We start from the raw sequence: 17,725 nt of genomic DNA, 5'->3' as shown, positions 1-17,725 counted from the left end.
GATGGTAGGTGGTTTAACTCCGTACATTTACTTAGCACATATAATTTGCAAAGGACTATTACGCACAGTGGGGCGCAGAGATGAATAAACTTTGTTCCCACTGCCAAAAAGGAAAAACCTGGTTGGCATTCATTTTCTTGATCTTAGAAGGTTTTATGTCCTTTGATGGCTACTCAGAATTGCCTAGTTGCTGGGTCAAGTTGGCTGTCAAACTAAGGATGGACATGCAGGGTTTGTTCCATTAGTAAGATGTTAAAAGAGACCCAACCTTATGGCTACTACTAAAGTATACATATTCATAATTCTCCCAGTATGTGCTTAAAGTGACAATTCAATACTATCACTGACTTCTTTTCTACTTGAAAAAGATTCCATCAAACTGAGGAAAGCAAAGTCTAAAAAGTCTGAGAATCACTACTCAAAGGGATGAAATATGGTTAAGAACTACTAAACTATGGAAATTTATATAAATATTTCTGTTTACAGAAATAGACACTCAACTGTGACTATCCAGAGGGTAGGGAACTATGTTTTATTCAATATGTAAACTCACTGCCTATCAAAGTATCTGACAAATACTAGGGAAGAATTCTACATGTTTATTTAATAATTTATGCTACAAAGAACAACAAAGATAGATACAAGGTATTGAAGAAAATCAAGAATGTACTAAAACCTGAGAGCTCTAGATTGCTTACTCACTAAAATTAATAAACTACTTTTAGAATAGTTAGGGGGTCTGAAAAAAGGGATCAACAAACGGAAAAATTTATAATTTCTGCCCATTTTAATAACTGGTCCTTCACAGATGCCTATTACATCTTTTTTATTCTAAGGATTTTGTTTTTATTATTTTTATTTTTTTTACAAACCTTTCCTGCTGCTTGTCGATCACTTTTAAAAATTACAGTCTCCTCATTAACTGGAGGTAGGTTAGTCATAGATTCAATTATTACTGAAAAATAAAACAAAACAGATTATTTTAAGCTTTAATCAGAAGTTAATGTAGAATATATATGTGACAATGTAGGCAGTCATTGAACATAATGTGAAATAATATTTAAGTTTGGATAATATACTTAAGTAACTATTCCTAGGTAAAGACGTCTATTACCAAGTAATATGAAATGAACACTAGATACTTTTCTTTAATACAAAAAGATACAATTCTAAGAAATTAGAGGGGGCAATCTCTCACAGAAAATTTGAAACACTGATTAATAGGTCAAATTCAAGCTACATACATTTTCTCAAGCAATTTTTACAAATAATAATAATAATAATAATAATCATCATCATCATCATCATCATCACATCTAGCCATAAAAATTCCTGTTGCAGAAGAAATTGGTCCACTTTCTCACACTAAGAATTTTTTTCAAGAAAGCACTGATTACGTACTAATATATGAAAATCTTCATCTGAACAGGTAAAGAGTGATAGAACTCACAGTAAATTTTATTACAATGAATTTTCTTTCTCAAAAACAAAAGCATTGTCCCACTGATCTAGCTAATCTCCAATTGTTGTGAGAGCTGTGTATGTCAAACTACCACAAAAAGAAAAAAACATAAGACATTCTCAGAGAGACTACTTGATCAACAATCAAGAGTTATATTACATATCTAGTGAGAAATGAAATACATTAGCTCAGATAAAATTCATTCAAAGATTTTCTTTTGTATACCTATTAATTTAAACAGTACTTATAAAGTTTTCAACATATACATAAGCAACATATCATGGGTCAAAACTTCATGAGTTAGACTGCTTCTAGACTAATGATGAACAGCAAGGATTAATATTAACGAGCAATAGCAGGATTAATTCTCAATCATTTCTCCTCATTCGTCTTCCAGCAAAACTCAGATTACATGTGAATTAAATATAACCTATCCCAACACCCACATCTTACAGAAAGATAAGAAAACAAGCCTCAAGAATAAACATTAGTCCACAGCCAATTCCAGAAGCTATCACCAGAACCTAGATCCCTAGTTCTTCCTGTAACAACACAACTGTCAACTGTGTTTCTACAGCAAAACAGACCCATTCTTTTGTTTTGTTCTGCGAAATACTCATAGCCTGCTGGGTATAAATAAACTTACAGTTTATACCACATTTTGCTTATATTAAATTGATTAAAAAAACTTCCAATGTATATTTCAAACTAATACCCCAAAAGTGTGGATTAGTACGATATCCTTAAGTTTCCAGAAATTCCTTCACTTTTACCTACCTAAAAATGGATTATCTCTAATTAGAGTTTCTTATTTTTTTCTCAATTAAAAAAATCCTTCTAGTAGAATGACAGAGTGCTATGTTAAGTCCCCTCTTTTCTCCTGTGGATTCTTATTTTAATTCATAGAATTTTTTTCCTAGTATGTTAATACTTACTGCATTTTCTTTACTTTTTTTTTTTTTTTTTTGTAATTTGGCCCAAATAATGTTAAGATATTTTAGTTATTCAAATATATATTACTAGACTAAAAATTAAAAGATAAAAATAAAGGACTATACAACACGGTGAACCTTACTATAGATAATGGACAACAGTTACTACAAGGATAAGAAGGCTCTTTCATGAATTATAACAAATGTATGATACTAACACAAGGTGAAAATAATAGGGTGGTATATGGGGAAAAAATACACCTAATATAAATAATGGGGAATATAAACAGTAGTATACAAAAGTAACATGTGCTGATTTTAACTCATTCAATCTTGAGTCCCACCAGGTTGAGAATTTTTTAGTCTATTAGGATGCGTTTGTCAAAACAGTATCTTTATAAAGCACCCCATCATAATATGCGTTATCACAGTTTATATTTTTTTCCATGAGGATACATATTTTGATTTAAAAATTTTCTACACATAGCAAGTCAAATAAATGCTCAACTCATATATATGTAATCAAGTAATTACTGATTTAATTTATCTATGTCTATTATTAAATACCAAAAGATAAAACTAGTAAATATAAGGACTTGGAAATCATGCAAGGAGATTTTAAGTACAATTTCTGTAAAAATGAGTTTTACTTTACTCAGAATTTGAATAAATTGAAAAGGTACAAAATTATATTTTGTAATTTTAATATTTATTTGGACACTATGAGAGCTTAGGTCAAAAGATAAAATTCCTTTTCTACCACTGACTCACTATACAACTCATCATAAGCAAATGACTTGAATATTTCTAAGTCCTAAGTGACTTTATGTCCTAAGTGGCAACCTGGGCCCTTTTCCCAGATTAAAAATCCTATGACAATTTTGTCAGTTCTGAGTTCCATTCTCAGGTTTATTCTGCTATGAGTGGTTAAGTTAACTACATTCTACATTTCAGGGTCTCTCGTATACCTACCTCACATACTGGGGCTGAAACGAATTTATTTTACTATTCTAGTATAATTCAACAGCTTCATATTTCACACCCTTAATATCAGTATTAAATCGTTAAGACTTCTAATTTACATGCATGTTAGAAAAAATTCAAAAGAACAAGCAGGACAGTTCTCCAAAGATATCTACGTCCTATTCCCTGGACCTGTGAATATATTACTGTATATGAAAAAAGGGATTTTTGCAGATATGATTAAGTCTAAGGAACATGAAATGAGGAAATTATCCTGGGTTACCAGTTAGGCCCCATATGATGACATGAGTTCTTAAGAGCAGAGAACCTTTCCAGGCTTTGGTCAGAGAGAGATGTAACAATGGAAGGAAGGACAGAGAGAGTTACATTATTGGCTTTGAGAATGGAGGAAGTGGGCCATAAGCCAAGGAATGTGGGCAGCTTCTAGAAACTAGAAAAGGCAAAGAAATGGAACTTCAGAAAGGAATGGAGCTCCACTAATTCCTAGATTTTAGCTTCTGAGACCCATGTCAAATTTCTATTCTAAAGAATATTAAATTTGTGGTAATATGTGAACGCAGAATAGAATAATATACCAAACTGAAGAAGATTTTGGAGAAAGTAAGACTTGAAATTTTTATAAAGACAATGTATTTATGCATCATTTGTATAAAAGCTGAATTTTATCCTTTTAAACTTAATAAAATGAAGTGACACTACATATTTCAGAGAAAATTATCTAATCATAAAGTTATTGATTCCATCCTTGGATATAAAACATAAAATCATTAAGATTATTTACATACCTAATTGTTCTATAATACTTGAAATCACCCCAAGTGGCTTTAATTCAATATCATCTGGAAGAATAATAATGAGTTCTTCAACAGAAGGTAGTTCCTACAATATAAAATATATAAAATTACTCCAGCTTCAACAACATAACTTTTTTTAAAAACTGGATATTTGCTGTACAAATCTCTGAATATGTACTTAATATGCATTTAAAGCACGATTTATTTTTATCTTTGTTAAGTGGTGGCATGGTTTTCTAAAGGCATTTCCCCCACCTCAACATATCCCTATGAAGCTGACTCACTAAGTCTAGAATACATACCCCAAATCCTGCTAAGTACATAGCTATAAGGTACTATTCCAAATTTTTCCTATCACACTTGAACAAGCAATAAGAAAAATAGTTACTGTCAAGAAAAGCAACAACCTACATAGTAACTTCCAGGGACATCGCATTTGAAGAGAACTAATTCTACTGGCAGCTATAATTCCTCCACAGAAGGAGAACTTTCTCTCTTGGCTGTTTTGTTAATTAATTAATTTGACTGTGATTAAAGAGTTGAACAAATAGAAGAAGTAGTAATCTCTTCTGCAGCCGTGTGCAGCTTCTCTTGTCTCCTCAGGAGAAAAGGAAATGACACCTGTCAGCAAATAAAGAACTCCTGGAAACAGAATGTAGGCTTCAACCCATAAAAGATGTGAAGGTATATCTGATATTTTCTCTCTCTGGTTAAAAACTAAATTTCTTTATAACTACAGATTTCTTCACCAACTCTTTTATTGACCCAGTTGCAAACTGTATCTTGGTTGCTATGGAAACCTGATATAGAAGTAAAGATGAAGTTAAAGAGAAAAATCTAAGAATAAACAGACCTTAGCCTTTAAATAAACAGTTTTCTGTTCTGGACCTTTGCCAAAAGATAACTAATAACTCTGAGAAGTTTTTCCTTAAGAAAGCTTGAAAATACAAGACCCTATTAATGGTATGTTAAGAGTAAGGTCTGGAAGGAGTAGTATGACTTTTGGAGTGATGGAAAGGATGGCAAAATTTAAATAATTCAAAGTGTATTGGGTGGGGCGAAGGTAGCTCAGTGGCAGAACTCTCACCTGCCATGCTAGAGACCCAGGTTTGATTCCTGGTGCCTGCCCATGCCAAAAAAAAAAGAACTTCATTCAAAGAGTATTGCGGAATATATCTTGGGTAATCATTTTCTCCTAAGGGTGACTCAAGCAAGATTATTTGTATTGAACCAGAGAAGAGAAGTAGATATCTAAAGTTATCCCTTCCTTCTGGGATATGGTATTCTCTGATAAAGGATTCCACACCTAAGGTCTCGGCAAATTCAATGCTGGAAAAAATCAGTGACTGGCCTCTTTGTATTATTAGTCTGTCTGGCATTAGAGGAAATTGTTTCATTTTATCTGTCAGTATTTTTCTAAGTACCTAGAGGGAAAGGACAATCACTTGCCATATTTGCACGTTAAATATGGAAAGCCTTTTCCTAATAAGGGCACGGTTTGAAAGTGGCCTGTACATATATCAGAAAGTTCAATTGTTGAAACAAACTGATAAGAATATGTGATGTGGATTATGCTTAAGAAGTTCTTAGCTACAGGGATTGTGTGCCCTGTTCAATGAGACTAGAGAACAATAATGTCCATGATATGTGGAGAGTAGAACTTTAATGATATTTTTCAAGTCAATTGTAAAATGGGTCTCACATTGAATCTGGCTCTAGGAATAGCATCTTTTACAAGTGATGAGTGATACCTGTGAATGTAAAAGTACAGTTATGACGTTTGTCCTGTTGCTTAGCTGAATTACAGTAAGACCTAGATAAAAAACTTTGACTACTACAGGATTGTAGTAAGGCCTGCTGGTTAAGAGCCAATAAAGTCAGGAATATGTAGGCAGAAGAAAGGGTAGGGAAGCCTTCAAAAAAAGAAAATGTTGTTAGATCTTTTATGAAAACCTCTGAAAGTGGGTAAGAGGGTAGACCACAGGTCAACAACAATCAGGGCACAAAATCAACGTTATTCGCAAATAAGTGTTATTTAACCACAGAATGGAAGGCCTCTGGTTTTGTATTTCCTACTAGGAGGAATAAAGGTCCATATAATATAATCTTCATACCTGATGAAAATCTTAACCCTCGGCACTGTTTTAAGTTAATTATAAAAGTAAGACACATTCTTCTTTTCAAAAAAGTGGGAGAGGGCATGCCATGGTGGTTCAGCAGGCAGAGCTCTCACCTGTCATGCTGGAGACCCAGGTTGGATTCCCGGTGCCTGCCCTTGCAAAAAAAAAAAGTGGGAGAATTCAAGGGCACAAAAGGATACAAAATGAAAAACAAAAATCCCTCTACCCTATTCCTCTCGATTTCCCAATTCCACACCTCATAAATAACTATTGTTAGGTCCTTGTATCTTCCAAATACATTTAATATGCCAGATATAAACTTTACATTTCTAACTTTAAAAGGTTTTACTTAAATAATCATACTGAACTGTAAGCTACTTTTTTACCTATCATATTTTACACATCTTTCTACACCAATACATAAATTATCTAATTTAATTTTATTTAAACACTCTTACGGTAGTCCACTATATAGGTGTACTACTATAAGTAATTTCACCAATCACCTGATAAAATATTTAGAGTGTTTTGGCCCCCACTCCTCCTTTTTTTGCCATGACATTCAATGATACAATGAGCATGCTTTTAAATATACCTTGTGTGACTCCTGTGATAAATTCTTTTAAGTGGAACTGTTGGATTAAAAGGAATGAATATTTTAAATTTTGACATATACTGCAAAATAGCATTTCTTTTCTAAAAGGTTACATCCATCCACATTTTTATCAACCACACAGATTTTCCTACACCCTTGCCATCACACTGAGAAGAAACTTTAAATTTTTGCCAGACTGATAAGTGTAAAATAGTATCTGACTTCAATGTGAATTTCTTCATTAATGAAGACTGAACATCCTTGCATCATCTTTCCCAGCCACCATTTGTATGTGTTTGTAAACTATATGTGTACTTGCACTTTTTTTTTTTGCATGGGCAGGCACCGGGAATCAAATCCGGGTCTCCGGCAGACAAGAACTCTGCCTGCTGAGCCACCATGGTCTGCCCTGCACATATTTTTTGTTCTTTTTTTAACTATTTTTTCTGAGAACTTTGGATTTTTAAGGCTTTTTTCCCTTCAAATGTATAGTAAATATCTATTCCCTTATTCCCCAGGCATGTTGTTTACTGCCTGTGAATTTTGGCATTTTAATTTTTATGTAGTCAATTACATCACTCTTTTTTCTTTTTTGGCTTCTGAGACCTGTATCATATTTAGAAAGGATTTATCCATATCAAGTTCATTTTCAAAATTCCTTGATGTTTTCTTCACTCTTCTGGTTTCATTTTTAATATTTGCATGTTTGGTGTACTTGCAATTTATTCTTATAGAAGAGCGAGGCAGAGATTGGCTTTATTTCCATCCAAATGACAGCCAGTTATTTATACCTTATAGAATAATTCACTTTCCCCCCACTGATTTGAAAAACAAACTTTAGCACATACTAAACGTATTTGAGCTTAATACTGACACCCCCATTCTGTTCCACTGATCTATTTCAGTGTCAGCACTAAACTATTTTATCAACATGGCTTTTATGAGGTTTTAAAATTGTGAAGAGAAATAATTCAATATCAATATTTTTCCTTTTTGAATTTTTCTAGCTATATTTATTTTTCAAGATAAACTTTAGAACTGTTTTGTCATGTTAATATTGAGTATTAATTGTGATAACTTTCAATAATTTTCACCTAGTAGGCCCTATGTATTCCGTATGCTTATTCTAAGTTATTTTATAGATTCTGTTGCTGTTATAATTCCTAATTATTTTATCTCTGGTATTGCTATTGTACATGAACAGGTTCTTTATAAGGTATGGTTTGAACACGAAAAAAGTGTTTTTTTCTAATTTTGTTTCCAACCATCATGCTGGTTTGAATTTATTTCTAGTAATTTTCTTGTGCATTCTCTACATAACCATATTTTCAAAACATAAATGCTATTCCTTCTCCGTATCTATATATCATATTTTTCACTTTTCAAATGACATTGGCTGCTATTTCCAGAATATGAAGTATGAAACAATTGCAATGATAGTGGGCATGATTTCTGACTCATGGGAATGTTTCACATGTGAAGCATAATACTGCTTTTTTTCTCTCTTTTTTTTTTTTTTTTTTGCATGTGCAGGCACTGGAAATCGAACTGGGGTCTGCCTGTTGAGCCACCACCACACTGCCCCATAATATTGCATTTTGATTCATATTTTCTAAATAAGATTTAGCAAGTATCCATCTATTCCATCTATAAAAGTTTTTATTTTTTTAATAAGAAAGAGCTATGGAACTTTCTTATCAAATTCCTTTTCATCATCTTTTGAGATCATACGTTTCTGTAAGTTGAGCACTTCAGTCTAAAGACTATGATGAAATCCTAATGTTCTTTTACAAAGAGTACTATGAGCCACTGAGTCTAAGACAGGAGGTGGCATATACAGAACCATATTTGTAGCAAGGCAAGGACTCACAACTTGTGATCATAAACACAGTCTTAATTCCTGTTTCTACCTTGTTTCCCACCTATGTATCAGCAGAATGAGATGCTGTGGCTATAACTGGGGAGGATCTGATTTCTTGTGGAACCAAACTTAAAGGAAAAAAATAGATGTTTGTGACCACCACCATCATACTTCTACTTCTAATTAAGTGATCCTAGTATCTCGTAACACAAGAGGAAAATATATATAGTACCCCTAGCTTTCCTAAAAACTAATGTAGGCATTAAGTTGCTTCTTGACAGTACTACTTATAGAAGTGATTTACATGAAATAGCCATCCCAAACACTCAGTAGAATATTAAAGGTGGACAGAGAATTAAATATTATACACCAAACATGGAAGAAAGATCAATAAATGAAACCAGCCTTCTACGATTCCAGGTTGAGAATCTATTACAGAGTTTGCCTTTGAAAACCAGTTAAGTCAATCAATGTATTTGCATTGAGGATGAAAGACATTTTAAGGACTGGATCAAGGGAGAACAGATGTGTTCCTTTTAATGAGTATTCTAGAAGAGACGAAGGGGACAACCGGGGAAGAAATATCCCAATCCCAACCTTCATCAATTCTATGTCAAGAATTCTCCCCAAGGGATGTGCTTTCTCTGTAGTCGGAAGTCGGATCATACTGACTCTTAAAGCCTCTGACTTGGGACTACAGAGTATGTAAGTAAATGAATGACATTTTTAGTATGTTAAATTTCAGCATTTCATTTGCAACTGTTGTGTTCTCTGGGGATTATTATTTCATACATCTTTTTTTTTTGCTGATGATGTGAGATGGTTTTCTTCCTTACCTACCCTTTGCTGTTTCATGTAGAGGTGTTGAATGAATACCTACCAAAAAACTATTTTTCCTATTCTTTTATTTTGTACCAATAAACATTTATAGTATTAATTTCACTTAAACAATTTCTTAGATTTTTATTTCTAATTTCAGATCATGTACATCCAAAACAGATCGTTAGTTTCTAAAATTTTAGTTTTGAAAAATAACTGATCAAAGTAGAGACTTCTCACACATTTTCATACCCTAAGTACAGCATACAAGCTAGTGTTAATCTTCCTAGTGATATGGTGCATGTTGTTATAATGTAGACTTAAAATTATACCTGTGGGGGGCGGGAAGGAAGATGGCGGCTTAGTAAGGTGTGCGGGTCTTAGTTCTTCCTCCAGAACAACCACTAAATAACTAGAAACAGTACAGAACAGCTCCCGGAGCCACGACAAAGACCAGACACACAGCGTACCCCATCCTGGACCAGCTAAGAGACTCTGCTGCGGTGAGGTCTCCGAGAGGCGTGAGCTTCCCCGGGCCGCGGCGGCTGGCGGTCGGAGTCCCTCCCTCCGTACTTCCCGGGCCAGCTGGGAGCTTTGGATCAGCGATTCCCAAAGCCGCGGTAGCCGGCGTCCCTCCCCCACGCGCAGCTTCCTGGGCCGGCTGGGAGTCTCGGAACAGCGGTACCCCAAGCCACGGTGGCCGGCGACCGCAGCCCCTTCCACACACGCGGCTTCCTGGGCCGGCTGGAAACCTCGGATCGGCGGTTCCCCAAGCCGCAGCGGCCCTCCCACACACGGCTTCCCAGGCTGGCCGGGAGCTTTGGATCGGCGGTTCCCCAAGCCGCGGTGGCCGGCGTCCCTCCCCCACACACAGCTTCCCGGGCCGGCTGGGGGCCTCAGAATAGCGGTTCCCCAAGCCATGGTGGCCGGCGACCCTCCCCCACAGGTGACTTCCTGGAGGGAAAGGAAAGAGTCTCCAACAGCAGTAGAGACTGAGCCCAACCTAACACCAATAGTGGCATTAATGAACAACTTCTGACTACTAAAAATAGGCCCTCAGCTCAGGCGAAACTGATCAAGGTGGAAGATGCCTATTGGGCTAACTGAAAAAGAGGAAAGGGGATGAAACAGAGCCTTCTGCGGCTGTTTCTACGGAGGCTTCGTTGCCTCTGGGCTCAGCACTGGGATTATACAGGCTGCAACTGCCCCGAATGCAGAAACAGGCTGCATTCAGGGCTCTCTACCACCTGAACCTTCCCCGCAGGAGGGGTGAAACGCAACTCAGGTGGAATCCCTCTCTCAAGGAATTCAGATTCCAGGACTTCACAATTTCAAGCCATTAAAACCAACCTACAACCTTTCCTCTGTCTCCACCACACACACAGCAGCAAGAGTCTTCCAAAGTTAAAGGACCCCAACATCTTTTCCTGGTGGGACCCGCAGACAGACAAGCACCACATACTGGGCAGGATAAGAAAAACAGAGCCCACAGACTTCACAGGAAAGTCTTTCAACCTGCTGGTTCCCACACTCAGGGAAATCTGATTAAATGCCCAGACGCCAGCAAAAAATAACAAATCACACCAGGAAAATCGAAGATATGGCCCAGTCAAAGGAACAAACCAATAGCTCAAATGAGATACAGGAGCTGAGACAACTAATTCTGAATATACGAACAGAAATGGAAAACCTCTTCAAAAACCAAATCAATAAACTGAGGAAGGACATGAAGAAGGCATGGGATCAACAAAAAGAAGAAATGGAAAGGCTGAAAAAACAAATCACAGAACTTATGGAATTGAAAGACAGTAGAAAAGATGAAAAAAACAATGGAAACCTACAATGGTAGACTTAAAGAGACAGAGGCTAGAATTAGTGAACTGGAGGATGGAATATCTGAAATCCAAAAAGAAACAGAAACTATAGGGAAAAGAATGGAAAACTTTGAGCAGGGGCTCAGGGAATTAAATGATAATATGAAGCGCACAAATATACGTGTTGTGGGTGTTCCAGAAGGAAAACAGAAGGGAAAAGGAGGAGAAAAACTAATGGAAGAAATTATCACTGAAAATTTCCCAACTCTTATGAAAGACCTAAAATTACAGATCCAAGGAGCGCAGTGCACTCCAAAGAGAATAGACCCAAATAGGCGTTCTCCGAGACACTTACTAGTTAGAATATCAGAGGTCAAAGAGAAAGAGAGGATCTTGAAAGCAGGAACAGAAAAACAATCCATCACATACAAGGGAAACCCAATAAAACTATGTGTAGATTTCTCAGCAGAAACCATGGAAGCTAGAAGACAGTGGGATGATATATTTAAATTACTAAAAGAGAAAAACTGCCAACCAAGACTCCTATATCCAGCAAAATTGTCCTTCAAAAATGAGGGAGAAATTAAAACATTCTCAGACAAAAAGTCACTGAGAGAATTTGTGACCAAGAGACCAGCTCTGCAAGAAATACTAATAAAGGGAGCACTAGAGTCAGATACGAAAAGACAGAAGAGAGAGGTATGGAGAAGAGTGTAGAAAGAAGGGAAATCAGATATGATATATATAATACAAAAGGCAAAATGGTAGAGGAAAGTATTACCCAAACAGTAATAACACTAAATGTTAATGGACTGAATTCCCCAATCAAAAGACATAGACTGGCACAATGGATTAAAAAGCAGGATCCTTCTATATGCTGTCTACAGGAAACACATCTTAGACCCAAAGATAAACATAGGTTGAAAGTGAAAGGTTGGGAAAAGATATTTCATGCAAATAACAATCAGAAAAGAGCAGGAGTAGCTATACTAATATCCAACAAATTAGACTTCAAATGTAAAACAGTTAAAAGAGACAAAGAAGGATACTATCTACTAATAAAAGGAACAATTCAACAAGAAGACATAACAATCATAAATATTTACGCACTGAATCAGAATGCCCCAAAATACGTGAGGAATACACTGCAATTACTGAAAAGGGAAATAGACACATCTACCATAATAGTTGGAGACTTCAATTCCCCACTCTCATCAATGGACAGAACATCTAGACAGAGGATCAATAAAGAAACAGAATTTGAATATTACAATAAATGAGCTAGACTTAACAGACATTTATAGGACATTACACCCCACAATAGCAGGATACACCTTTTTCTCAAGTGCTCATGGATCACTCTCAAAGACAGACCATATGCTGGGTCCCAAAGCAAGTCTCAACAAATTTAAAAAGATTGAAATCATACACAACACTTTCTCGGATCATAAAGGAATGAAGTTGGGAATCAATAATAGGCAGAGTGCCAGAAAATTCACAAATACGTGGAGGCTCAACAACACACTCTTAAATAACCAGTGGGTCAACGAAGAAATTACAAGAGAAATTAGTAAATATCTCGAGGTGAATGAAAATGAAAACACAACATATCAAAACCTATGGGACGCAGCAAAGGCAGTGCTAAGAGGGAAATTTATTGCCCTAAATGCCTATATCAGAAAAGAAGAAAGGGCAAAAATTCGGGAATTAACTGTCCACTTGGAAGAACTGGAGAAAGAACAGCAAACTAATCCCAAAGCAAGTAAAAGGAAAGAAATAACAAAGATTAGAGCAGAAATAAATGAAATTGAAAACATGAAAACAATAAAGAAAATCAATAAGACCAGAAGTTGGTTCTATGAGAAAATCAACAAGATTGATGGGCCCTTAGCAAGACTGACAAAAAGAAGAAGAGAGAGGACGCAAATAAATAAGATCAGAAATGGAAGAGGAGACATAACCACTGACCTCACAGAAATAAAGGAGGTAATAACAGGATACTATGAACAACTTTACGCTAATAAATACAACAATGTAGATGAAACGGACAAGTTCCTAGAAAGGCATGAACAACCAACTTTGACTCAAGAAGAAATAGATGACCTCAACAAACTAATCACAAATAAAGAAACTGAATCAGTCATTCAAAAGCTTCCCAAAAAGAAAAGTCCAGAACCAGACGGCTTCACATGTGAATTCTACCAAACATTCCAGAAAGAATTAGTACCAACTCTGCTCAAACTCTTCAAAAAAATCGAAGTGGAGGGAAAGCTACCTAATTCATTCTATGAAGCCAACATCACCCTCATACCAAAACCAGGCAAAGATATTACAAAAAAAGAAAACTACAGACCAATCTCTCTAATGAATATAGATGCAAAAATCCTCAACAAAATCCTAGCAAATCGAATCTAACAACACATTAAAAGAATTATACATCATGACCAAGTAGGATTCATCCCAGGTATGCAAGGATGGTTCAACATAAGAAAATCAATTAATGTAATACACCACATCAACAAATCAAAGCAGAAAAATCACATGATCATCTCAATTGATGCAGAGAAGGCATTTGGCAAGAGTCAACATCCTTTCCTGTTGAAAACACTTCAAAGGATAGGAATACAAGGGAACTTCCTTAAAATGATAGAGGGAATATATGAAAAACCCACAGCTAATATCCTCAATGGGGAAACATTGAAAACTTTCCCCCTAAGATCAGGAACAAGACAAGGATGTCCATTATCACCACTATTATTCAACATCGTGTTGGAGGTTCTAGCCAGAGCAATTAGATAAGAAAAAGAAATACAAAGCATCAAAATTGGAAAGGAAGAAGTTAAACTATCACTGTTTGCAGACGATATGATACTATATGTCGAAAACCCTGAAAAATCCACAGCAAAACTACTAGCGCTAATAAATGAGTACAGCAAAGTAGCAGGTTACAAGATCAGCATTCAAAAATCTGTAGTGTTTCTATACACTAGCAATGAACAAGCTGAGGGGGAAATCAAGAAACGAATTCCATTTACAATTGCAACTAAAAGAATAAAGTACTTAGGAATAAATTTAACTAAAGAGACAAAAGACCTACACAAAGAAAACTACAAAAAAGTGTTAAAAGAAATCACAGAAGACCTAAATAGATGGAAGGGCATACCGTCTTCATGGATTGGAAGACTAAATATAGTAAAGATGTCAATCCTACTTAAATTATTTACAGATTCAATGCAATACCAATCAAAATCCCAACAACTTATTTTTCAGAAATAGAAAAACCAATAAGCAAATTTATCTGGAAGGGCAGGGTGCCCCGAATTGCTAAAAGTATCTTGAGGAAAAAAAACGAAGCTGGAGGTCTCGTGCTGCCTGACTTTAAGGCATATTATGAAGCCACAGTGGTCAAAACAGCATGGTATTGGCATAAAGGTAGATATATCGACCAATGGAATCGAATAGAGTGCTCAGATATAGACCCTCTCATCTACAGACATTTGATCTTTGATAAGGCAGTCAAGCCAACTCACCTGGGACAGAACAGTCTCTTCAATAAATGGTGCCTAGAGAACTGGATATCCATATGCAAAAGAATGAAAGAAGACCCATATCTCACACCCTGTACAAAAGTTAACTCAAAATGGATCAAAGATCTAAACATTAGGTCTAAGACCATAAAACAGTTAGAGGAAAATGTAGGGAGATATCTGATGAAACTTACAATTGGAGGTGGTTTTATGGATCTTAATCCTAAAGCAAGAGCACTGAAGAAAGAAAGAAATAAATGGGAACTCCTCAAAATTAAACACTTTTGTGCATCAGAGAACTTCATCAAGAAAGTAGAAAGACAGCCTACACAATGGGAGACAATATTTGGAAATGACATATCAGATAAAGGTCTAGCATCCAGAATTTATAAAGAGATTGTTCAACTCAACAACAAAAAGACAGCCAACCCAATTACAAAATTGGAAAAAGACTTGAACAGACACCTCTCAGAAGAGGAAATACAAATGGCCAAAAGGCACATGAAGAGATGCTCAATGTCCCTGGCCATTAGAGAAATGCAAATCAAAACCACAATGAGATATCATCTCACACCCACCAGAATGGCCATTATCAACAAAACAAAAAATGACAAGTGCTGGAGAGGATGCGGAGAAAGAGGCACACTTATCCACTGTTGGTGGGAATGTCAAATGGTGCAACCACTGTGGAAGGCAGTTTGGTGTTTTCTCAAAAAACTGAATATAGAATTGCCTTACGACCCAGCAATACCATTGCTAGGTATCTATTCAAAGGACTTGAGGGCAAAGACACAAACGGACATTTGCACACCAATGTTTATAGCAGCATTATTTACAATTGCAAAGAGATGGAAACAGCCAAAATGTCCATCAACAGATGAGTGGCTAAACAAACTGTGGTACATACATACGATGGAATATTATGCAGCTTTAAGACAGAATAAACTTATGAAGCATGTAATAACATGGATGGACCTAGAGAACATTATGCTAAGTGAGACTAGCCAAAAACTAAAGGACAAATACTGTATGGTCCCACTGATGTGAACCGACATTAGAGAATAAACTCGGAATATGTCATTGGTAACAGAGACCATCAGGAGTTAGAAACAGGGTAAGATAATGGGTAATTGGAGCTGAAGGGATACAGACTGTGCAACAGGACTAGATACAAAAACTCAAAAATGGACAGCACAATACTACCTAATTGTAATGTAATTATGTTAAAACACTGAATGAAGCTGCATCTGAGCTATAGTTTTTTTGTTTGTTTGTTTTTATATATTTTTTTTATTTTTTATTTTTTTCTCTATATTATCAGTTTATTTCTTTTTCTGTTGTCTTGCTATTTCTTTTTCTAAATCGATGCAAATGTACTAAGAAATGATGATCATACATCTATGTGATGATATTAAGAATTACTGATTGCATATGTAGAATGGAATGATTTCTAAATGTTGCGTTAGTTAATTTTTTTTAATTAATAAAAAAACAAAAAATATTATACCTGTGTTTGTTTTCCGAACCATGCACCCAAAAAGAAAAATTATCCCTGTGTTAATGGCCAGAAATAGATTGATGCTATTAACACCTGACTATGCGTTTTGTGACGGAGGGCTGTTTGGATGTGTAAGGATGTAAAGCAGTACTGTTCAGAAGACCATTGTGCAGTGGTGGGAATATTTTACGTACGTGCTGTGTTTATTGTTGAGCATTTGAGATGTGATTAGTACGGCTGGCAACAAACAATTCAATTTAAAAAATCACTCAATTTTAAATTTCAAATTTATATAACCGAATATACTTACTTTCTACACTGGATCACACCAAATAAACATTTCCCTTCCCACCCACTCATCACTTTTTTCACGAAGATGATAGGGCAATCCAGGTAAAGGATGATACAGACTACGTTTTAAAACTTCAACTTCTGTGAGACCAATGGAAGAGATAGGTATTTGGAACAAAATTCACATTTTTGGTAGCACACTATCTAACCTGTATGATTAGTTTACTTGAACACCATATTACATGGAGACTTGAATAGGGAGTGAGATCTTGTCAGTTTGTACAGGATAGTGTGATATTCTGATACACCCCAGAGTAATCTGGGCAAATAATAAAATAGTATTTACAAAGCCCCCTTGGGGGGCTGGGGAAAAAACTGGAAATATTAGTTTCCCACCTTTGGAATTTCTGATATTTTCGCAAGCATTGGGGACTACCAATTTAATATGCTGAGCCCTCCATCTTGAGGTCTGCCCTTATGAAACATTCCTGCAAAGGAAATGCTAAGTCTACTTGTAATTATGCCTGAAGAGTCACTCCCAGAGAACCTCTTTTGTTGCTTAGATGTGGCATTCCTCTCAAAGCAACTGTGTTAGTTAGATTCAGTTGTCAACTTGGTCAGGTGAGCATACCTAGTCTTGTTGCTGCGGACATAAGCCAATGGTACGTGAACCTCATCTGTTGCCAATTACATCCGCAGTCAGCTAGGAGGCGTGTCTGCTGCAATGAGTGATGTCTGACTTAATTGGCTGGTGCTTAAATGAGAGATTGCAACGTAGTACTGCTAAGCAGCTCGGCATTCCTCATCTCAGCACTAGCAGCTCAGCCCAAGCCTTTGGAGATGCAGAAAGAAGTAACCCTGGGGAAAGTTGTTGGAAACCAGGGGCCTGGAGAAAAGACCAGCAGAGACCATCTTATGCCTTCCACGTAAGAAATAACCTCAGTGGAAAGTTAGCTGCCTTTCCTCTGAAGAACCAACAAAATAAATCCCCTTTTATTAAAAGCCAATCCGTCTCTGGTGTGTTGCAT

The 17,725-nt window shown here is 36.1% G+C and overlaps 1 protein-coding gene across 1 annotated transcript in view; it reads right to left on the bottom strand.

The window, feature by feature from the left end:
• NAF1 (nuclear assembly factor 1 ribonucleoprotein) overlaps nt 1-17,725 on the bottom strand; it is a 45,866-nt gene that overhangs the window by 19,461 nt on the left and 8,680 nt on the right. The window contains 2 exon segments of the mRNA XM_077139628.1: nt 873-955; nt 4,164-4,257. Of these exon segments, the coding sequence (XP_076995743.1) occupies nt 873-955; nt 4,164-4,257 (177 nt within the window).

Source organism: Tamandua tetradactyla, chromosome 22, assembly GCF_023851605.1.
Source record: "Tamandua tetradactyla isolate mTamTet1 chromosome 22, mTamTet1.pri, whole genome shotgun sequence".
Classification (NCBI taxonomy): Eukaryota; Metazoa; Chordata; class Mammalia; order Pilosa; family Myrmecophagidae; genus Tamandua; species Tamandua tetradactyla.
This window is presented reverse-complemented; position numbering and strand designations above follow the sequence as displayed.